We start from the raw sequence: 20,208 nt of genomic DNA on the forward strand, positions 1-20,208 counted from the left end.
TAAATCATCGGTCTTAAATGGCTAACTGCTAGCTTTTTTCATAGGCCAAACTGGCAAAATTAGCCACGGTGCTGGGGCCGACTAGCTGAGCAGATAATTATATCCGGTAACTAAGTCCTTATCAGCCAATTAAAATTGTCGACGTAGCTGGACCTGATCCCAACACTTTTTCACTAAAGCATCCTTACCAGAAATCCACTGCACGTTCTGATAATCAAATTAACTACGTCACGTGCAAATATGTGTCTTGACAATTAACTCAGTGAATGGTGCGCTGTGATTTTGGATCCTCCATGGGTGATAATATTTATTTTGAAATGTGGAATAACATTCATTGAGGTATTGTGTTGAGAGAAAAAAAATTCAGTCATCACCATGCAAAATTAAAATTTGGAATGAATTCCATAAGGAATTTTTTTCAGCCTTGTTCACAAACACATTGCTAGGACCTAATAATCATTATTGCATGGATGTGTATACGTAAATGTAGGCCTACATGCATTTTATATGCATTGTTATAAGTATCTCCTTCGTCACATATACACATATTTGACTTGAGGACCAGCAGTGGAGTGGTAATTCCTTAATTAAAAATAAAAACTTGCTCCGTAAAGTGATTTGAACTCTCAGCCATTGAACTTTGAGGCAACTGTCTTAGTGGACTATGCCACCAAATAGTCTTAATGGTCAGGAGAAAATACAACCGTCGACAAGATCTCCAACATCTTCCATCTTTTTATGAAGGATTTAGATATGAATAGAAATGCATAATCCTCTTAAAAAAAAGTAAGAACAATCTCGCAAAAGCACAATATTTGGTATATATGCGGAAACGTTCCTTACTGCCTTTTGAATGTTGTGTAACATCAGTACAGTAGCCTGGTCAAGGAGGCATCATTCAAAATACACTGAGTGTGAAAAACATTAGGAACACCTGCTTTCCATGACACAGACCAGGTGAAAGCTATGATCCCTTATTGCTGTCACATGTTAAATCCACTTCATTCAGTGTAGATGAAGGGGAGAAGCTTGGTTAAAGAAGGAATTTTAAGCCTTGAGACATGGATAGTGTATGTGTGCCAGTAACCACGTTTCCATCCAACCATTTCACGTGGATAAATTACCGGTTTGAGTGTGTCAAGATCTGCAACGCTTCTGGGTTTTTCACTCAACAGTTTCCCGTGTGTATCAAGAATGGTACACCACCCAAAAGACATCCAGCCAACTTGGCACATTTAGGGGAAGCATTGGCGTCTACATGGGCCAGCATCCCTGTGGAATGCTTTTGACACCTTGTAGACTCCATGCCCTGACGAATTGAGGCTGTTTTGAAGGAAAAGGGGGTGCAACTCAATATTAGGAAGGTGTTCCTAATGTTTTGTACACTGTATTAGCACACTCCACTTACCAAGACCATTGGTAACAAACAAAAACCAAGCAGTTGTCATGCATGACTGTTAGTCGCTTTGGATAAAAGCATCTGATAAACTATCCAACTAATATATGCCATTTAACTATCTCCCTCTAGTGGCCAAGTTGACCTGTTTAACAAATGCAATTGGATAGTGTCTACCATTTAAGGTCTTTGATAGGTTGATTTTGTTTTTTTATTACCGGATGTAGTTATCTGCTCAGCTGGCCATCCCCAGAATCGTGGCTAATTTTGCCAGGTTGGCCTATGAGAAAAGTTGGCATCTTGCCATTTTAAAACCAATGGTTTTAGCAAAAGTTCACGAGTATGGCCCCCCCAGGATTCGGCAAACCTTCCTCCATTTAGGCTCCAAGCCTTCCATAATAGCAACAATATGATAAGGATTCTAATTGGATAGTGATGTCACATGACTTTTGATGCCAATGTGAATGCAGTGAATGCTTATTACCTTTGATACAGCGCTTCCCTTGGTTCGGAGATGTGGTTGGGCCTATGGCTAGGCCTTGTGATGTTAAGAGCAACCTTGTTGTGTCTAGGTCTGATAGGAGGGGCTTAGCTCTAGATAATCTGGGTTTGGTGGAATAGGATTGAGTTGCACCTAGACACTGATCTAAAATCAGTTTAGCCTTTTTTCAACCCCTAATGGTTAAAGGTATGACTGGGGAGGGTAAGCTGGTCCCTAGATCAGTTGTTAAGGGAAACTTCTACCTACAGCGGGGTCAGTTGACAGTGTCAAACTGCACCCTCGCTAGATCCCTTCCAGCATAAGTATTTTAAAATGTTGTCCTGTGTTTTTGAAACGTAACACATCTGCGACACCTGCAAGACCTTTCTCTTTCCAGGAACTTAGCTGTGACACAACAACGAACCTGAACCCAAATCTTCTGACAGTCCTCCATTTCAAACCCAGAGCTTGTTTGTGAGCTCGATCAGTGGACTCGGGGGAAGTGCGCTCGGTTCACTGGAAATATGAGCCTGAACCGGGAGACAGAAGCATACCAGGTTTCCTCTTTTTACATTGAAATCCAAACACCAAAAATCCCCTAGATACAGCTTTAGCAGGCTATGTCATCTGGTGCGGCCTGGGGAATGAAACGTTGGTCATTACAATACCATTATTATAGGTTTACATGCAGAGGGCTCCTAGCAACGCACACAAAGAAACCCAAGAATTTCTGGGATTGCTGAACTGTAATTTCATAAACTAGCGATTTACCGATTTAGCGAGTAAGTCATACATTTATCTAAAATGTACAATGATTTTGTTGGGGGGGGAAACGACCAAGGGACATGTTATTATCTTAGTGTTTTGGGTATGGGTTATAACCATTTAATGGATGAAGAGAACTGTGGCATGACGATTGTATAAAATCAATATGTGAGCCTATTTTGTGCCTCAAAAATATGCTATGTGTAACTAGCTGGTCTTGTGAGGTCAAGTCACCATTGCATTTTGAGCTTTTAAACTCATTTCTGCATACTGTGGTATATTAAAGGTCCAATGCGTTTTCATCTTAATATCAAATCAAGATTATTTTCTGATTTCGTTATCAACAAATGAGGCAAAGTGCACAAAATCAAGTGTATTGTTTTGATTGTCTTGTGTCAGGTGAATTGTTGTGTCCTCAACTTTGGTCTAATAATTTCCCCATTATCTCCAAACTGTTCACTTTCAATTGCTACCATGGTTAGGCATATGCTTTTCATATTTCTTCTGTAAGAAACATTTAAATTGAGTCCTATCCGTATAGGCCCATTCCCACGAGTGTCAAGGGTTAAGATGGCGTGTCGCCTTGTTAACGTCCAAAAGCGGAAGTTGTATCGCAGGCTTCTGGTTGGTTCCGACCATGCAGAGGGTGCTCGCGTTTCAGCTCGGTAATGAGTCACGCTAGAGAATTCTCGCTCGCTTGCTTTCACTCATACTCTCACACCACGAGCAGTTCTGGTGGTGGATGTCATTCAGAACACCCTGCATCAGCCTGTCTAGGATGGGTGGAAGGATGAAAGGAGTGGATGGATGAATGAAGGGAAGGATGATCTTAACAGAAAGACTGAGAAATGAACAAACAGAGTTACAGACAGAAACATTGTAATCGTTTAGGTACAGTTTTCCTTTCGTACATGAAACAGGACGTAGGCCGGCTTGTGACTTCTTCATAGGAGGCAGAATCCGTCGATAATGGCCCGAGACACTTATAATGCCAGGGCCATCCACGCTATCGTATTCCAGCTGATCAATAGCTCGCATTAGGTCCCATTTGCTCTGTGAGGGTCGGTGATTTCTGAACTAACCACATCCTCCCCTAGCCATGGGCGCTTTGTCCTTCAACACAAAGGGTGCACGTCAGTAGTCTAAAAAGGCCTCCTCCCCTCGTCTCATTTTCTTCCATCTGTGCATACCTGAAATAAAGTTGAATATAGTTAAGACCTCTCCTCATTTTTATTTCCAAGTGAAAGCAAATTCCTAAAAGGCATTCGACATATTGCTGTCACTTTATCCTGTGTTTTCAGAACTGCGCAGATGAAGAGGAGAGGAAGCCGCATTGGACTATCGAGACGCATGCGCCATGAGTTCTCGCATTATAAAAACACAGTGTGGGATTTGTCAAAGCTCCACAGGCCTGTTACCCTGCTAGTATTCTGCTACATTATTATTTTTCCGGTGTGGTCGGAAAAGCTAAAAATGGCCCAACATCTGCCCGTCAATTACTTGACCATGCTGCAAAGTACCTCCAAGGGAAGGAATTTTCAGGGCCTGTTTTCTGATTAATCATTCGAGACTGCTCTGACTCCCCACAAGACACATCTCTATTGGCTTGCTGGTGGAGCAGTAGACTTGACCAGGGCATTTTGATTTGTGCAGCCAATAGTCCCATACTCATAAATTACCCCTCTAAAATCTTGAGTGGAATTTGGCCAGCATTGAATAGATCAGTGGTTCCCAAACTGTAGGGTGCAGCCCCTACGGGGCACGAGAGGTCAGCAAGAGGGTGGCTTTCAACTTGAAAGTAATAGTAGAATGCACAAGGTAAAATCTCAAAATTGGGTAGTGCATCATCAGTTCCTCTTGCCATGTCAGTCATTGCATACCTTAGAGGTATTTATAATAGAGTTAGACCGATTAATCGGAATGACCGATTAATTAGTGCCGATTAATTAGTGCCGATTAATTGGTCCCGATTTCAAGTTTTCATAACAATCGGAAATCGGTATTTTTGCCATTTTTAAAAAAATATATATTTTTTTACACTTTTTATTTAACTAGGCAAGTCAGTTAATGATTTAGGGATGAGGGATGATTTAACAAAAGCGCATTTGCGAAAAAAGCACAATCGTTGCACGACTATACCTAACCATAAACACCAATTCCTTTCTTAAAATCAATACACAGAAGTATATATTTTTAAACCTGCATATTTAGTTCAAATAAATCCAGGTTAGCAGGCAATATTAACCAGGTGAAATTGTGTCACTTCTCTTGCGTTCATTGCACACTGCGTCAGGGTATATGCAACAGTTTAGGCATCCTGGCTCATTGCGAACTAATTTGTCCGAATTGTACGTAATTATGACATAACATTGAAGGTTGTACAATGTAACAAGAATATTTAGACTTAGGGATGCCACCCGTTAGATGAAATACTGAACATTTCCGTATTTCACTGAAATAATAAACATTTTGTTTTCGAAATAATAGTTTACGGATTCAACCATATTAATGACCAAAGGCTCGTATTTCTGTGTGTTATGTTATAATTAAGTCTATGATTTGATAGAGAAGTCTGACTGAGCGATGGTAGGCAGCAGCAGGCTCGTAAGCATTCATTCAAACAGCACATTTGTGCGTTTTGCCAGCAGCTCTTCGCAAGCACAGCGCTGTTTATGACTTCAAGCCTATCAGCCTAATGGCTGGTGTAACCGATGTGAAATGGTTAGCTAGTTAGCGGGGTGCGCGCTAATAGTGTTTCAAACGCCACTCGCTCTGAGACTTGGAGTAGTTATTCCCCTTACTCTGCAAGGGCCGCAGCTTTTGTGGAGCGATGGGTAACGCTGCTTCGAGTGTGGCTGTTGTCGACGTGTTCCTGGTTCGAGCCCAGGTAGGGGCAAGGAGAGGGACAGAAGCTGTACTGTTACACTGGCAATACTAAAGTGCCTATAAGAACATCCAATAGTCAAAGGTATATGAAATACAAATGGTATAGAGAGAAATAGTCCTATAAATACTACACTGCTCAAAAAAATGAAGGAACACTAAAATAACACATCCTAGATATGAATGAAATATTCTTATTAAATACTTTTTTCTTTACATAGTTGAATGTGCTGACAACAAAATCACACAAAAATTATCAATGGAAATCAAATGTATCAACCCAGGGAGGTCTGGATTTGGATTCACACCCAAAATTAAAGTGGAAAACCACACTACATGCTGATCCAACTTTGATATAATGTCCTTAAAACAAATCAAAATGAGGCTCAGTGGTGTGTGTGGCCTCCACGTGCCTGTATGACCTCCCTACAACGCCTGGGCATGCTCCTGATGAGGTGGCGGAAGGTCTCCTGAGGGATCTCCTCCCAGACCTGGACTAAAGCATCCAACTAAAGCCAACTCCTGGACAGTCTGGTGCAACGTGGCGTTGGTGGATGGAGCGAGACATGATGTCCCAGATGTGCTCAATTGGATTCAGGTCTGGGGAACGGGCGGGCCAGTCCATAGCATCAATGCCTTCCTCTTGCAGGAACTGCTGACACACTCCAGCCACATGAGGTCTAGCATTGTCTTGGGGGGAGGAACCCAGGGCCAACCACACCAGCATATGGTCTCACAAGGTGTCTGAGGATCTCATCTCGGTACCTAATGGCAGTCAGGCTACCTCTGGCGAGCACATGGAGGGCTGTGCGGCCCCTCAAAGAAATGCCACCCCACACCATGACTGACCCACCGCCAAACCGGTCATGCTGGAGGATGTTGCAGGCAGCAGAACGTTCTCCACGGCGTCTCCAGACTGTCACGTCTGTCACGTGCTCAGTGTGAACCTGCTTTCATCTGTGAAGAGCACAGGGCGCCAGTGGCGAATTTGCCAATCTTGGTGTTCTCTGGCAAATGCCAAACGTCCTGCACGGTGTTGGGCTGTAAGCACAACCCCCACCTGTGGACGTCGGGCCCTCATACCACCCTCATGGAGTCTGTTTCTGACTGTTTGAGCAGACACATGCACATTTGTGGCCTGCTGGAGGTCATTTTGCAGGGTTCTGGCACTGCTCCTCCATGCACAAAGGCGGAGGTAGCGGTCCTGCTGCTGGGTTGTTGCCCTCCTACGGCCTCCTCCACGTCTCCTGATGTACTGGCCTGTCTCCTGGTAGCGCCTCCATGCTCTGGACACTACGCTGACAGACACAGCAAACCTTCTTGCCACAGCTCGCATTGATGTGCCATCCTGGATGAACTGCACTAACTGAGCCACTTGTGTGGGTTGTAGACTCCGTCTCATGCTACCACTAGAGTGAAAGCACCGCCAACATTCAAAAGTGACCAAAACATCAGCCAGGAAGCATAGGAACTGAGAAGTGGTCTGTGGTCCCCACCTGCAGAACCACTCCTTTATTTGGGGTGTCTTGCTAAATGCCTATAATTTCCACCTGTTGTCTATTCCATTTGCACAACAGCATGTGAAATGTATTGTCAATCAGTGTTGCTTCCTAAGTGGACAGTTTGATTTCACAGAAGTGTGATTGACTTGGAGTTACATTGTGTTGTTTAAGTGTTTATTTTTTTGAGCAGTGTATATTAACTACAACCTAAACCCTCTTACCTTGGAATATTGAAGTCTTATGTTAAAAGGAACCACCAACTTTCGTAAGTTGTCATGTTCTGAGCAAGGAACTCAAACGTTGGCTTTTTTACATGGCACATATTGCACTTTTACTTCTCCAACACTTTGTTTTTGTATTATTTAAACCAATTTGAGTATGTTTCATTATTTATTTGAGGCTAAATAGATTTTTATTTATGTATTATATTAAGTTAAAATAAGTGTTCATTCAGGATCGTTGTAATTGTCATTATTATAAATACATTTAAATAATCAGCCGATTAATCGGTATCGGCTTTTTTTGGTCCTCCAATAATCGGTATCGGCATTGAAAAATCATAATCGGTCGACCTCTAATTTATAACTCGTCAAAAGTCCAGATCAACTTGTCAGGTAATGTTTTTTAGCCCATAGATTTTGTGGTAATGTTTGAGTCACTCAAATATCACATGAATTCAAATTAGACATGGCAAAATGTATAGAATTGCAAGAAATAACCTTTAAACCTGCAACATTTTATCTTTGCCAACAAGAGGGGTGTAAATAGTTTGTCATTAACAGTGCTTGTGCCCATAAAAATAGATGTGGCGGAATGTTCCCCAATGCTGGAAGGGGGGCCTGAGTGAAACATTTGGGGCACCCCTGGAATTGAAACTTGCTTGGTAGGCTATGTATTGGTAAGAGAATGTCCAAATTGTTTGTGTTGACCTCCGAGTATGAAGTATATGTTATTTTATTTTGGGATTTAATTTGTCTGCTATTGCCAGTACGTTTTTCATGTTGTTTTTCATTGGATGATAAACAATAGTTACTCAGGATGGTCCTCCCCTTCCTAGTTTATCGGTGAATTTCATACAAATAAAAATTGTGAGAAGTTAGTTGTTCTTCTTAGATTAAATATATTTACATTAGGACTGTCAAATGATTATAATCAAGTTAATAGGATTAGTTAATCGTGATTAATCCCTCAAAAATGATTTGCTCAAATTTGTGCCTAAAGAACAATCTTTCCATTTAAAAAGCATTGCATTGAGTTACAGGCAAACTATGCTTTGATTTGTAAGGTACGGAAACACAATTATCTACATCAGAATGTTTTATTAGCATTTTCTACATAAACACAAAAGTCACTAACATAGCTTTAAGTAGGCCTACTCCCTCTTATGATCCCAATGATCATGAAGTTTAACACTTGCGCACGGCAGTCTCTGACTCACACACACACACACACACACACACACACACACAGCTTTAAGTACTGTTAATGCTTCAAGCATTCTAAATGAGTGTGACTCTAGTTTGGTTCCCCAACTGGCATCCCGTGGTCTGAATTTTGGCCCCCCAATTCTCTGAACAAAAAAATAAACTATTTAATAATTATTGGACTTTACACTGTAAAAACACCAGCAAATCTGCTCCAAGTTTAGGAAATCTGTTCCAAAGTATTTCTACACATAGTAGAGTAATATATGTGATTGTGTACAAATGTAAGCAAGTTTTTAAATTATTATGTTTTAGTCAAACGTTATGTCTATTTCGGATTCTTGCGGTCAATTTGCAGTCAAATTATTTGTAGGCTTAATTATGTTCCGGCCCGTGGCTGAATCCTGTTAATGATCCCTGGACTATGGGGGGTACTGACTCTCTGAAAACACTTTAACCATCTGTACTGTTCAGATAACTTTACACACATAGGCCTGCGCACTCTCATTTTATTTAACCTTTTATTTTATCAGGGAGTCCTGAGACCAAAACACAGTCAACACATTTTTCAGTAATATAGTCCTCAGTCAGCTTTTTGAGTTGCCAGAACATAAAATTTAAGAAAATGTTGAAGATTGTTCCACAAATAATGTGCAAGAGAACTAAAAGCTGATTTACCTAACTAGTGACCAAAGGCATTTCCAGAGTTAATCATCCCTGAGACTGGGTGTGGTAACTCGAACGTCTCAAGTTTAGTAATGATGTTCGGTATAGTGGGACTTTATAAATGAGAACACAGCAATGTATCAACCTATGTGACATCAGAGGACCTTTCCACTTTCTGGTCGAGAATTACTCTCTTACTCCCGCTCTCACACTATTGACTGTGATATTGATTACTGCATTGTTGGGAAAGAGCAGGCAAGAAAGGCATTTCACTGTACTCTTGCACCCCACTCTTGAATATGCAGCCTACCTTTTGAAGCATCTCTTTGTAGAGCCTATTCCTTTTCAGTTCTTCCTGTGCTATTTAAAATGTGTGCATAGCCTAGTCTGTTATCATGTTGCTAGCTAATTGACAAAGGTAGGTAACATGACTAGCTAGCTAAAAAAAAAAAAAAGTTATTTAACCAACAAATATCGGCTCACGAGTAGTTTAAAACGGCCTGTGACATGCGCACCAATCTGTGGCAGAAATAAAAAACCAAGCTAACTTTCACATGACTTTGTCTAGAGGCACACAGTCGTCAGCCATGCAAAGCCGCAAGCACTGCCTGCACCAGTGTTGTGTTCTGCACTTAAAAGGGTCCGTGTGGTGAAGAAATGGATTAACGGCGTCAAAAAAAGTATGCCGATTTTAAATTTCACGCGTTAACTTTGACAGTCCTAATTTACATGTCACCACACTAATACACAATGTTTTGCAATGGTCTACAGTAGCCTCAGCAGCACTCTAGATTAAGGTGACCAGATTTCTGAAATTAAAACCGTGGACATTTCCAGTTCGACGGTCAATATATAATTAAAATATCTAATATTATTTATGAAATAAAATGGGGGACAATTCCGGTTTCATGTATTTAGTCTAACATGCACACTGTGATAGAGAAAACAACTATATTACAGAAACGCCACAGACAAGACAGAACTGTCCGATCTGAACAGCAATTCAGTGGTCCTGGTAGTCTGGGTAGAACTGATCTGAAGAGCCATTCAGTGGTCCTGGTAGTCTGGGTACAACTGATCTGAACAGCCATTCAGTGGTCCTGGTAGTCGGAGTAGAATAAGAGCAGAAGAGAACATGAGCAAATGAGCAAAAAAAACAGGCAATAGTATATGTGAAATACTTAACTTAATAAAGAAATAAAATGCTGATGAGATTGGTAACTACATAATATACTTCTACCAACCTAATCTGTATATTTCTCAGAAGAATGTTTGAAGCATCTCTTCAGGATTGCTGTCTTTGGCCAGCTTTTCCATGAACTCCTGGCAGAGGGGGTTGAAGTTTGTCTTCACAATAAGCATAGGAACAGTGAACCTATTTCTTGCTGCTGTCCATATATCATTCATTCTGTTTCTTGGACAATTGCCATTGTACCTTCTCTGTCTGCTCTTCTTACTCTCTTAACCTTTTCTTCTGCTCCAATCTTTCTCCTCTTTTCTTCACTCATCTTCCTTCTCTTTCTTCCTTTCCTTCTCTTTACCTTTCCACTTCACTCTTCTACACTCTCCTCGCTTCACTCTTTTTACTCCCTTCATTTTTCCTTCTCCTTCCTCTCCAATCTTTAATAATAAATAGTACACTACTAGATAACATACTTTGGTTAACAGATTCCCATTGCTTGCATCATTTTTGTATTATCTCAAAACATTGTTTGGAATAATAAATTGGCAGACTCTGTAATCATATCTTTACCTTTCCTCCTCTATCTCTTTAATTCCTATTCAGTCTTCCTCCTCTCCTTCCTCTCCACTCTCTAACAGAAAACATTATGCTAATGTTATCCATGAAAATGTCTAAATATATTTTCACACTTATTATAATGCCAAACCATTAATTGTAATCTACAAATAAATATTCTCATAATTAATTGTGCATTAATTTAATATAATCGTATTTTCAAAATAGCCCGTCCACTGCATGTTTACAAGTGAACATTTTTTTTAACCTAGCTACCATAAACAGTAGCTAGGTAACCTAGCTAGGTAACTTAGTCGACATAGCTAATGTTAGCTAGCATAACCTATTTAAAATCTTAATGAGCAGATCATCTATCTATATAATAAATTGTGACCTAACATCTCTAGCTAGTATCTCAAACGATTGTAACTTACCTGGCTTGAAAAGACATTTGTGGTGATGTTGTGGATTCACTTGACACTTGCTAGCTTCTGGCCGAGTTTTCCACAGCAGTTTTCTCTACAACTAGCACGAGCAAGTAGTTAGTAGAAGAGTGAATGAAGATGATATAGCGAGCAGCCCCTTCTTCTGGACAAAACAAGCACAACGCAATTGAGACGTCAACCGGTAGGCTCTGCTGCCCGGTCTTTCTTGCCACGTAAAATATTATTTCAATTTGCGGTCTGTTTTTAATGCACTGTTAAAAACGGGGACACCATGGTGTAGCCGGATAACAGCTATTTTCCATCCTCCTATTGGTAAATTGACTTTAATACAAAATCTAGGAGGCTCATGGTTCTCACCCCCTTCCTTAGACTTTCACAGTAATTATAGCGACTTTTGAAGGATGTCCTCCAACCTGTCTGAGCTTTTGCAGTATGAACTGCATGTTGTCCACCCAAAGGATCAGAGAATGAATCGAGTTCTGAAAGCATGAGCTACAGCAATCTAGCACTGCAGTGCATAAAGTGTGGTTTGTGGTTGACTCAAAGAGAAAGGCAATAGTTTTAAACAAATTAATTTCTTAAATTAAGGAGAAGCAGAGAGGGAGAGAATTCGTTTTTTTTCTAGGTTTACCTTTCACTTAGCTAATGCAGCTAATTTAGCCTACTCAATAACCTGACTCAAACAGAGGAATGCTATGTATGTTAGCTAGCTAGCTGGCTAAGGCTATCCAACACTGCAACTCTTCCAAGTCAAGGTAAGCTTTCGGTTGTGTTAATTTATTGCCACTGGGGCCCGCCGGTGTAACTGCTAATCTGCTTGTTGTACACTAACGTTACCGCGTGGTTGTACACATGGATTGGATTAGTGTTGTCACGATAACAGAATTTGATTTCGATACCCACGCAAGGTTTATCACGATACTCGACACCATAACCAAAAAATAAGCATTTTAGCCAAAGTCACAGAAATCAGCATATTTTGCATATCACAAAGTACTAGGGTAGTGAATTAATGTTTGATTTAGCTGTAAGCTAGCAAGGAAAGTTAGACTACAAAGCTGGAAGCTAATCTTCTTGCATTGTAAAGTGTTCTAGCCTTTATGGACATTGTTTTGCGAACAGTAAGGAACAGTTTCAACATTTCTAAATGCTGTGTCACATTATTCGTGTGTTAATTTATTTGCAGCCCAGACTCCCAGTGCAGGCTAAGTGGAGCAGGCACGGTGCGCTCATGCTATAAGGGGGACATCAACTGCGCTGATAGACAGACTTGATCCGTGAGACATTTAACAGAACCATTTTTGATGTTCTAATATCGGAAAAGTAGTTTCTGTATACCGTACAGCACGCGTTAGTTCTAGTTTGTTGATTTAACGGTATAACGTTACAATGGTGACAACAATGTAGGCTGTCTAGCGATTATGGTATGAAAGTTTGGCTTTTTGAGAGGTTTTTGAGCCTGGTCACAAACGGCTGTGTTGTGCACTGAATTCCACAAGCGAAGGAAAAAGGTGAGAGGAGGAGAGCATGTAGATGCGAGAAGGAATTGTACAATGAGCAAAGGGATGATGTTGTTGGTGGCTGGTATGAATGAACTCTATTAATCCTTCCGATTCTGTTGCAAAACTTTTTTTTTAATCATAAGCAAATGGAAATGTATCCAATAATTTTAGTTACAACTGTTTGGAGGAATGATTTCCCCAGATCAGCTAGATGCAGATGAGTGTGCCAGGCGGTATTGAATGTGTCACTGTCTGTCACCTTATGAGATTTGTATCTTGACCTGCGTACCTACTTTGTACTTACTTTATTGTAGTTTCTTGGCTACAACCTAGCCAACAAACTTTTAATTTGTTGGCTAGGTTGTAGCAAACTCATGATGGATAAAGGGCAAATTCGAGTATCATGTAGTAGCCCAAACCTACCAATGTTACATTGAGCTGGGTGAATGGAATATGAGTTAGTCATCCAATATGCTGTAGTAGAAATATGGCTATGCTCATAAAAAAAAAATAATGTCCTCCCTAATCCTAAACGGCACTGACCGCCACGTCATATCTTGTCGGTTATGATATAGTTCCCATAGTTGGAACGCACCAGTCACCTGAAGGCTAGTGCAAATTCAGGGGTCAGAACCTGGTAATATCAGGGACATAAACCAAACAATTCAATGACTAATTTCTCTGAACAAAAATTCACCAAATTCACTGAGAATACATTACAATACTCTGAGCCGCAACTCCATACTACTAGTCAGACATGGAGAACTGATGCTGTATACTCGTTATAGGGGTGGGATTGGCGTGGGGTTTGCGGTTGGTTTTTGACCATTTCTTTGGATTCCTCATGTCTTACTCATTGTTAGAAAAAAGTTTGGTCCAAATTGGATGTTAGGTTCTCTCTTTATATGAATCCTGTAAAATAAAAGGACCAATAAGGGTGCAATCAATTAGCTTAATTTCTCAGATCAAATTTATAGTTCAACAAAATAAGGTTTGCAGGAATGCTAATCTTATCTGTTTCTAACTGGGGTCCCGAGTGTCGCAGCGGTCTAAGGCACTGCATCTCAGTGCAAGAGGCGTCACTACAGTCCCTGGTTCGAATCCAGGCTGTATCACATCCAGCCATGATTGGGAGTCACATAGGGCGGGGCACAATCGGCCCACTATCGTCCAGGTTTGGCCGGGGTAGGCCGTCATTGTAAATAAGAATTTGTTCACAACTGACTTGCCTAGTGAAATAAAGGTTAAATAAATCTGAGAAGGTGGGTGTCATGGCTTGCTGATATGACATGGAACAACCCAATGCAGAGTCTGCCCATAAATGTAGAAAGAGGGCTCATCTTTGTACCTGTGCCATAATGGAAAGAGGGCTCAACTGTGTCAATTGTTGTAACTTCTGGAAGCAATTAACAAGCCTAGCTTAACGGACATTTTTCAGCGTGTGCGTCATTGTCACGTGTGTGTGTGTGTGGTTTGTCTTGAAATGTGCAGCCCGGCTGCTGCACTGAACAGAGTTTTTAATGATGTGGGGTAAATCAGAGTGTGTGTGTGTGTGTGTGTGTATGAGCGCCTGAGAGAGCGGTTCAGTTGGAACCAAGAGTGAGTCGGAAAGTTGGACCCACAGACACAGATATCCAGAACACTGTCAACGAATTCCACCCTCACCGGAAGTTGTACACTTGTCAAAGTCAGCTCGGAATGTTGTTGTGGCATCGTGGTGGATTGCTAAAAATATCCCTTAGATTTCACCATGTCTGTTGCTCAGCTCAATGCACAAGAATGCATTGCAAATTGCATGTTAAGCGTGAGGAGAAAGGTGCATCCTTAAGGACCTCTGAATAGAATTTGTTGGGTAGTCAAATGGGTTTCGTGAGGAGCCTATTGAAAAAATTATAACAGAATGAAGTCAGGGTAGTGTTCATTTCAAATGAGAATTTATATATTTCTAATTTGATGGTGCTCAATAACATGGTAGCTCTCCACAACTCTGTAGTCTGTAACAGACTAACTACAGTTGAATTACCCAAATAGTACTCTGGTTGTTCAGTGGATACTATTCAACGTTACTTGTCGTTTACGTCCTCCAATTTGACTTGGTACAGAAACAGACTGGCAATTGAGCATGGGTTGGTCCAGTGGGCGTGTTTTGCGCAGAATGGTCATTAATTGTCTAACAATGGGAGCCTCGAGGGAGAAAAACTGTCTGGTGTGTTAGAAATGCCCATGCCGGCCTCCCGGGTGGCGCAGTGGTCTAGGGCACTGCATCGCAGTGCTAGCTGTGCCACCAGAGACTCTGGGTTCGCGCCCAGGCTCTGGCACAGCCGGCCGCGACCGGGAGGTCCATGGGGCGATGCACAATTGGCCTAGCGTCATCCGGGTTAGGGAGGGTTTGGTTGGTAGGGATATCCTTGTCTCATCGCGTACTAGCGACTCCTGTGTTTCCTCCGACACATTGGTGCGGCTGGCTTCCGGGTTGGATGCGCGCTGTGTTAAGAAGCAGTGCCAACTCCCGTTGGGTTGCGTTTCGGAGGACGCATGGCTTTTGACCATCGTCTCTCCCGAGCCCGTACGGGAGTTGTAGCGATGAGACAAGAGAGTAACCACTAACAATTGGATACCACGAAATTGGGGAGAAAAGGGGGTTAAAATTAAATTGAAATTAAAAAAAGAAATGCCAATAACTATTTCCTAAGCATAACTGTAGTAGTATAAGGCTGCCGTAATGTAAAAAATGTCTCATTCCATATATTCCTACCCATTATTAATTAGTAAGGCGGCTTAATTTGTCTTAGTTTGTTTCCTCTCCTTTTAAGGTTGATTTGCTGTATCATTTGCTTTAATCGGCTTGTCCTTTTTCATATGGTGTACTCAAGTGTGCTCCATTATAATACATCAGTCTGAGCTATAAGGCCACTTATACTCTGCAGTTACCATGGTAGTACTTAAACAGCTAGCTGTATATCATTCTCATATAAAGCCTTTCATTCTAAAACTACTGTAACTGTACTACTAAAAGGCAGGAGGCCTTTTTTTGCCTTTTGGTAGGTCAGGATTGTAAATAAGAATTTGTTCTTCACTGACTTGCCTAGTTAAAGATCAAAATAAAAACTCTCATCATCTGATCTGCTGGGGTCGACGGGATGAAAAGTCTGTCTTCCAGAGCTTCCTGTCCTCCATTGCAGACGCAGTCTCCTCCTCTAGTCCGGTGTCGCTCCATAGCTAGATAATGCTGTTAGTTGTACTACTATGAGTACTAATAGTACAATACTAGTAAACACTGCATGTTCCCTGGGCTGTTACCCCTCAGGTCTATCTGCCGTGTCAGGCCTGGACATTTTTAGAGCGCGACAGAGCTCGTGAGGGGAACAAAGGGACCGGACCGAATGTGATCAATTGATCTGTCACTCTGTATTGCTGGGGGAGATTTTTGTTGGGGCCGGTGGTGATGGGTGTGGCGAGAAAGAGCCCCCACCCCTCTCCTGCTTCGTGCAGCTCCATCATTTAGCCTTTTGCCTTTCTCTCTCTCTCTCTCTCTCTCTCTCTCTCTCTCTCTCTCTCTCTCTCTCTCTCTCCCTCTCTTTCCATCTCTTCTTTAGTTTCGCATCTTGCATTCTAAGCAGGTAGGTGACCTTTCCGCTTCCCGGACTTTTCCACACATTGTTGTCTGTGCGTGTCTGCGACACTTTCATTGTAACGTTTACTCTTTTTATGTATGTCGTCTTCACGTGTATCACACAGGTTTGTGTGGGCGCGTGTATATGTTCGCCATATTTTTTTGAAGTTCGTACACTTTTCACTGTGAAAGCACTGTGCACGTCACTTCGTGGATGTCCTCACTATTTTCCATGTGGCTGATCCCCCCCCCCCCCCCCCCCCCCATTTGTACTGCTTCTTCTGTGATAGTGTTTCATTATCTTTTTCAACGCCATTCAAAAACAACTTGGGTTCCCGGAAATCTGAAGTAGGCAGCACAATGGAAAAAAGTTGCTGTTTTTGATATCGCTAAATGTATTTTCAAAGGGGGAGAATGAGAAATGTGTTTGTATAATGTGACCAAATTGGCAGCTGTTCTTACTATGGCTGTCTGTGTGTGTAAATTACTAAATGTCATTTAGTTTTGTGCACATATTACTTCATTAAATAGATACGTGTGTTATTGAAGGCCATGTGGGCTGGGCACCAATAGGTGTATGATACTGGAATAGAAGGAGCAAGCTACGGGGCGCGGTGGCATGCCCCACCACAAAACGTTTGCCCTACAAAATCAAATTTGGTGGCCACTTTAACACCCCAGTAACATAAGGTGTTAGTGGTCAGCTATTTGGCTGGCAGCTGACACTTATGGAACACGCTGGTCTAAGCTTTGTCTGGACAACATGCCAGTGATAGTGCAGTAGCACTGCTTGTCCTATAAACAGTGGTCACCAACTGGTCCATCGACTTGTCCATCTCCAAGGCATTTCTAGTCGATCGCCAAACATTTTTGTAAAAAAACAAAACAACGATAAAGACTTGTGTCGGGCTGTTGGTGGTAGGTGCAGCCAATTCAGCTGCCCTGCGCGCCGGGTAGGCAAACTGTTGCCATTTCATGTGTCTGAAGGTACAAACTCTGCCTTCCCGGTGGGCCTGGAGAGGAAATCAAGTGCACTATGCCTTCGCTGGCCGATCAGATTGCTCAGGTGACCGAGTCTGCAGTCACGTAGCAGGCATAAAAGAAAGCTACGGTAAAATTGATACTGTGAGATTTTAAAACCATGACTAGAGAGAGACTGTCAACGAGTACAGCAAAGAGCTGCCGTTTTTTATGAGTTCAGGTTTAAGTTCTTACTCGGCAATGTCAACACTTTGTATTCAACACTTTTATAACCCATAAAATGTGCGTTCTTCCTATTTCCACTGAGCGCTACAACAAGCAGTGCAGCAGTAATGAGTAGGAAAGTGTATCTATAGGTTTGCATTGTTGTTATTATTAGTGGCTTGGGTCTTTTTTAATATCAAGGAATATTTCACTTTCTCTGTTCATAGCAGTAACAACATGAATTTGTGCAGGAGGCAGAAATAATGCGGTGCAACTCGAGTTTCCCCATCAGCTGGAAGACTGTGCTCCTTTTTGGTCAGTGTCAGTGGAGGAAAGGGAGAGCGGAGGGATGTTGAGAGACGGACCCTCAGTATGCTGCTCTCTCCCTCTGCTGAGACTGACCATCAGATGAAGGCACCATCAGCCCAGTAAAAAAAAAAAAAAGTGTATTTAAATGTATGCTCACTCAGCTGTGCCTCACAAGTAATACAACAATGTGTCTATTACCGGTGTGATCATATAGCCTAACTCAAATTTTGAAATATAATTTTAAAAAATGCCCCGAACAACAATGCATTGGCAGGTAAATTCAAGCAAAGCCAGTATGCGGTGATAATGTATTGTGTCTATAGCTTACTGCACAAACCTCATTGCTACAGTACTGTTTGTAATTGGTTAATGTTGCATAGGCTTACATGTTTTAAGTCATGCTAATAAAAAATCAGAGCGGTAGATCTCAGCATGCATTTTGACTCGGTGATCTTGACTCAGAAAAGGTTGGTGACCATTGTCCTATAAGGATCCTTTTTTATTTATTTTAGAGTGGAATTCCACTCCCATTTGTATTTTTTTTTTATGCTTTATTACAGATAGTTTAGGGAGAGAGAGAGAGATAATGGGAGGAGGAGACATAGCAGGAATAGAAGATGCAGGAATTGAATCTAGTCTCTGGTGGGAAGGCACATGTGGTTAAAGGAGCAATATGCAGAAATCACTCCACCATTACCTGGTTCCAAAAATTCTTCATGTTACTCTAATTTCAGTTTGTGACAAAACAAGCAGTGTAGAGAATCTTTGTACCATCTAAATCTCTGTATAATATATTTTCCACAACTGAAAATATTGTATTTTGAGTTGTTTGAAGCTGGAGTAAAAATAAAGTAAAACACGCAAAAACAAAACGTTAAAAAGGGAAGCATAGAAATTTCTCAAATATAACAGATATACATACCGCTTCTTAGACTTGCTTTCAATGAGTGACAGACCTGCACAGTGGGCATGAAACCAGATTTTGGGGGGTTGGGACCGACCGAGGCAGTACTAACCAAAAATGTACTGATAATAAAACAGTTTTAATTTCCCATTTTGAGAACGCTTTCATACAGTGGTGCCTGCTGAATGCAACCCAGCTCTCTGCAATGGATAAGACTAGACTCCTGTGCTACTTGCGTCATTGGAGGCAGACGAGGCTGGCCCACGTGTCTGTCACTCCGCATCAGCCAGTCAGGCATCAAGAGGCCACCCTAAGGGGGGCCCTTGGACACAAAGGGTCATGGGAGTAGAGGACTAGATAAACAAGAGGATGGCTGTGTGGTTTCTCTGTAGTTCATTGAGAAATGTACGTGTGATTGAATGCTTGTGTGAAAGGGCTGACGTTGCTGTGATGTATGGGGTACTCTTAAGACGTATATGAGGTCCGAGACAGTGAACAACGCAAATTAATAAAAACCTAAGATAATGCTCAAATTCGGTGTGTGTTTTTTAGTCTGCCCCTCTCATATTTTTCTATGTGCATTTCAAAGAGGGTGGTTTGTGAGTGGTAGACTGGTTTGGGTGTACTGGGCAGAAATACCCCAATGCTCAAATACAAACACGCATGCATGGAGTTCACATATTCAATGTACATATCCACACGGTTAAAAATACACACAATCCGTTACTCACAGATGCTCGTTGCTCCCACCCAGCCCCACTTTTCAAGGAGCCTATCACGAGCCGCGATTTCATGAATATGAATCGAGTTGAATCCCGTGGCTACAAGGCTCTCCCGTATCCAAGTGCGGAGCTATTTATAGCCCCTGATCTAAAAATACAACCACTGTTCCTGCCCACTACAGCTTCTGTACACTGACGCCTCATTCTAATAGTGCACCTGTGTACAGTGTTTTCCCTGGTGCAGTGTCAAGTAGACCCTAGATGCTGATCTTGAGTCAGTATTGCATTTACCCCGGTAATGATTAATTTAAGGTTAGGATTGGAGGAGGGGAAGCTGTTCCTAGATCTGTACCTAGAGTAAACTTTACCCCAAAACGTTTTCCTCATAGAAATGAGTGAAGATGAAGCACCTTCTATCAGGGCTGTGTGATTATTGTATCTCGACTATTACAGACTTATGGGCAATTCACGATATACAGTACATCTCGGTATTAATGTTTTCGCTAAATAAGCGGTAAAATACACTGCATTTCAAACAGTCAGCAATAATCTAATGAATTCAGGGCTTGTGAGATAAAACCTGGGCAAAATATATGCCTTCCACAACCATAAGACCCACTAATGTAATTATTTTATGAAAATCATTTTAACTTGTTTTTTTTGCAATCACTG

General features: G+C 41.6%; 1 protein-coding gene across 6 annotated transcripts in view; it reads left to right on the plus strand.

The window, feature by feature from the left end:
- The window catches only part of LOC110493770 (serine/threonine-protein kinase MARK1), an 80,963-nt gene that overhangs the window by 27,323 nt on the left and 33,432 nt on the right, over nt 1-20,208 (plus strand). For 3 of the 6 annotated variants that reach the window (XM_036949757.1, XM_036949760.1, XM_036949759.1), the window contains exon 4: nt 16,400-16,423. The exons of the other annotated variants lie outside the window; for them this stretch is intronic. In XM_036949757.1, the coding sequence (XP_036805652.1) occupies nt 16,400-16,423 (24 nt within the window). The remainder of the gene's footprint in view (nt 1-16,399; nt 16,424-20,208) is intronic. 6 annotated transcript variants of the gene reach the window in all.

Source organism: Oncorhynchus mykiss, chromosome 17 (genome assembly GCF_013265735.2).
Source record: "Oncorhynchus mykiss isolate Arlee chromosome 17, USDA_OmykA_1.1, whole genome shotgun sequence".
Lineage (NCBI taxonomy): Eukaryota > Metazoa > Chordata > Actinopteri > Salmoniformes > Salmonidae > Oncorhynchus > Oncorhynchus mykiss.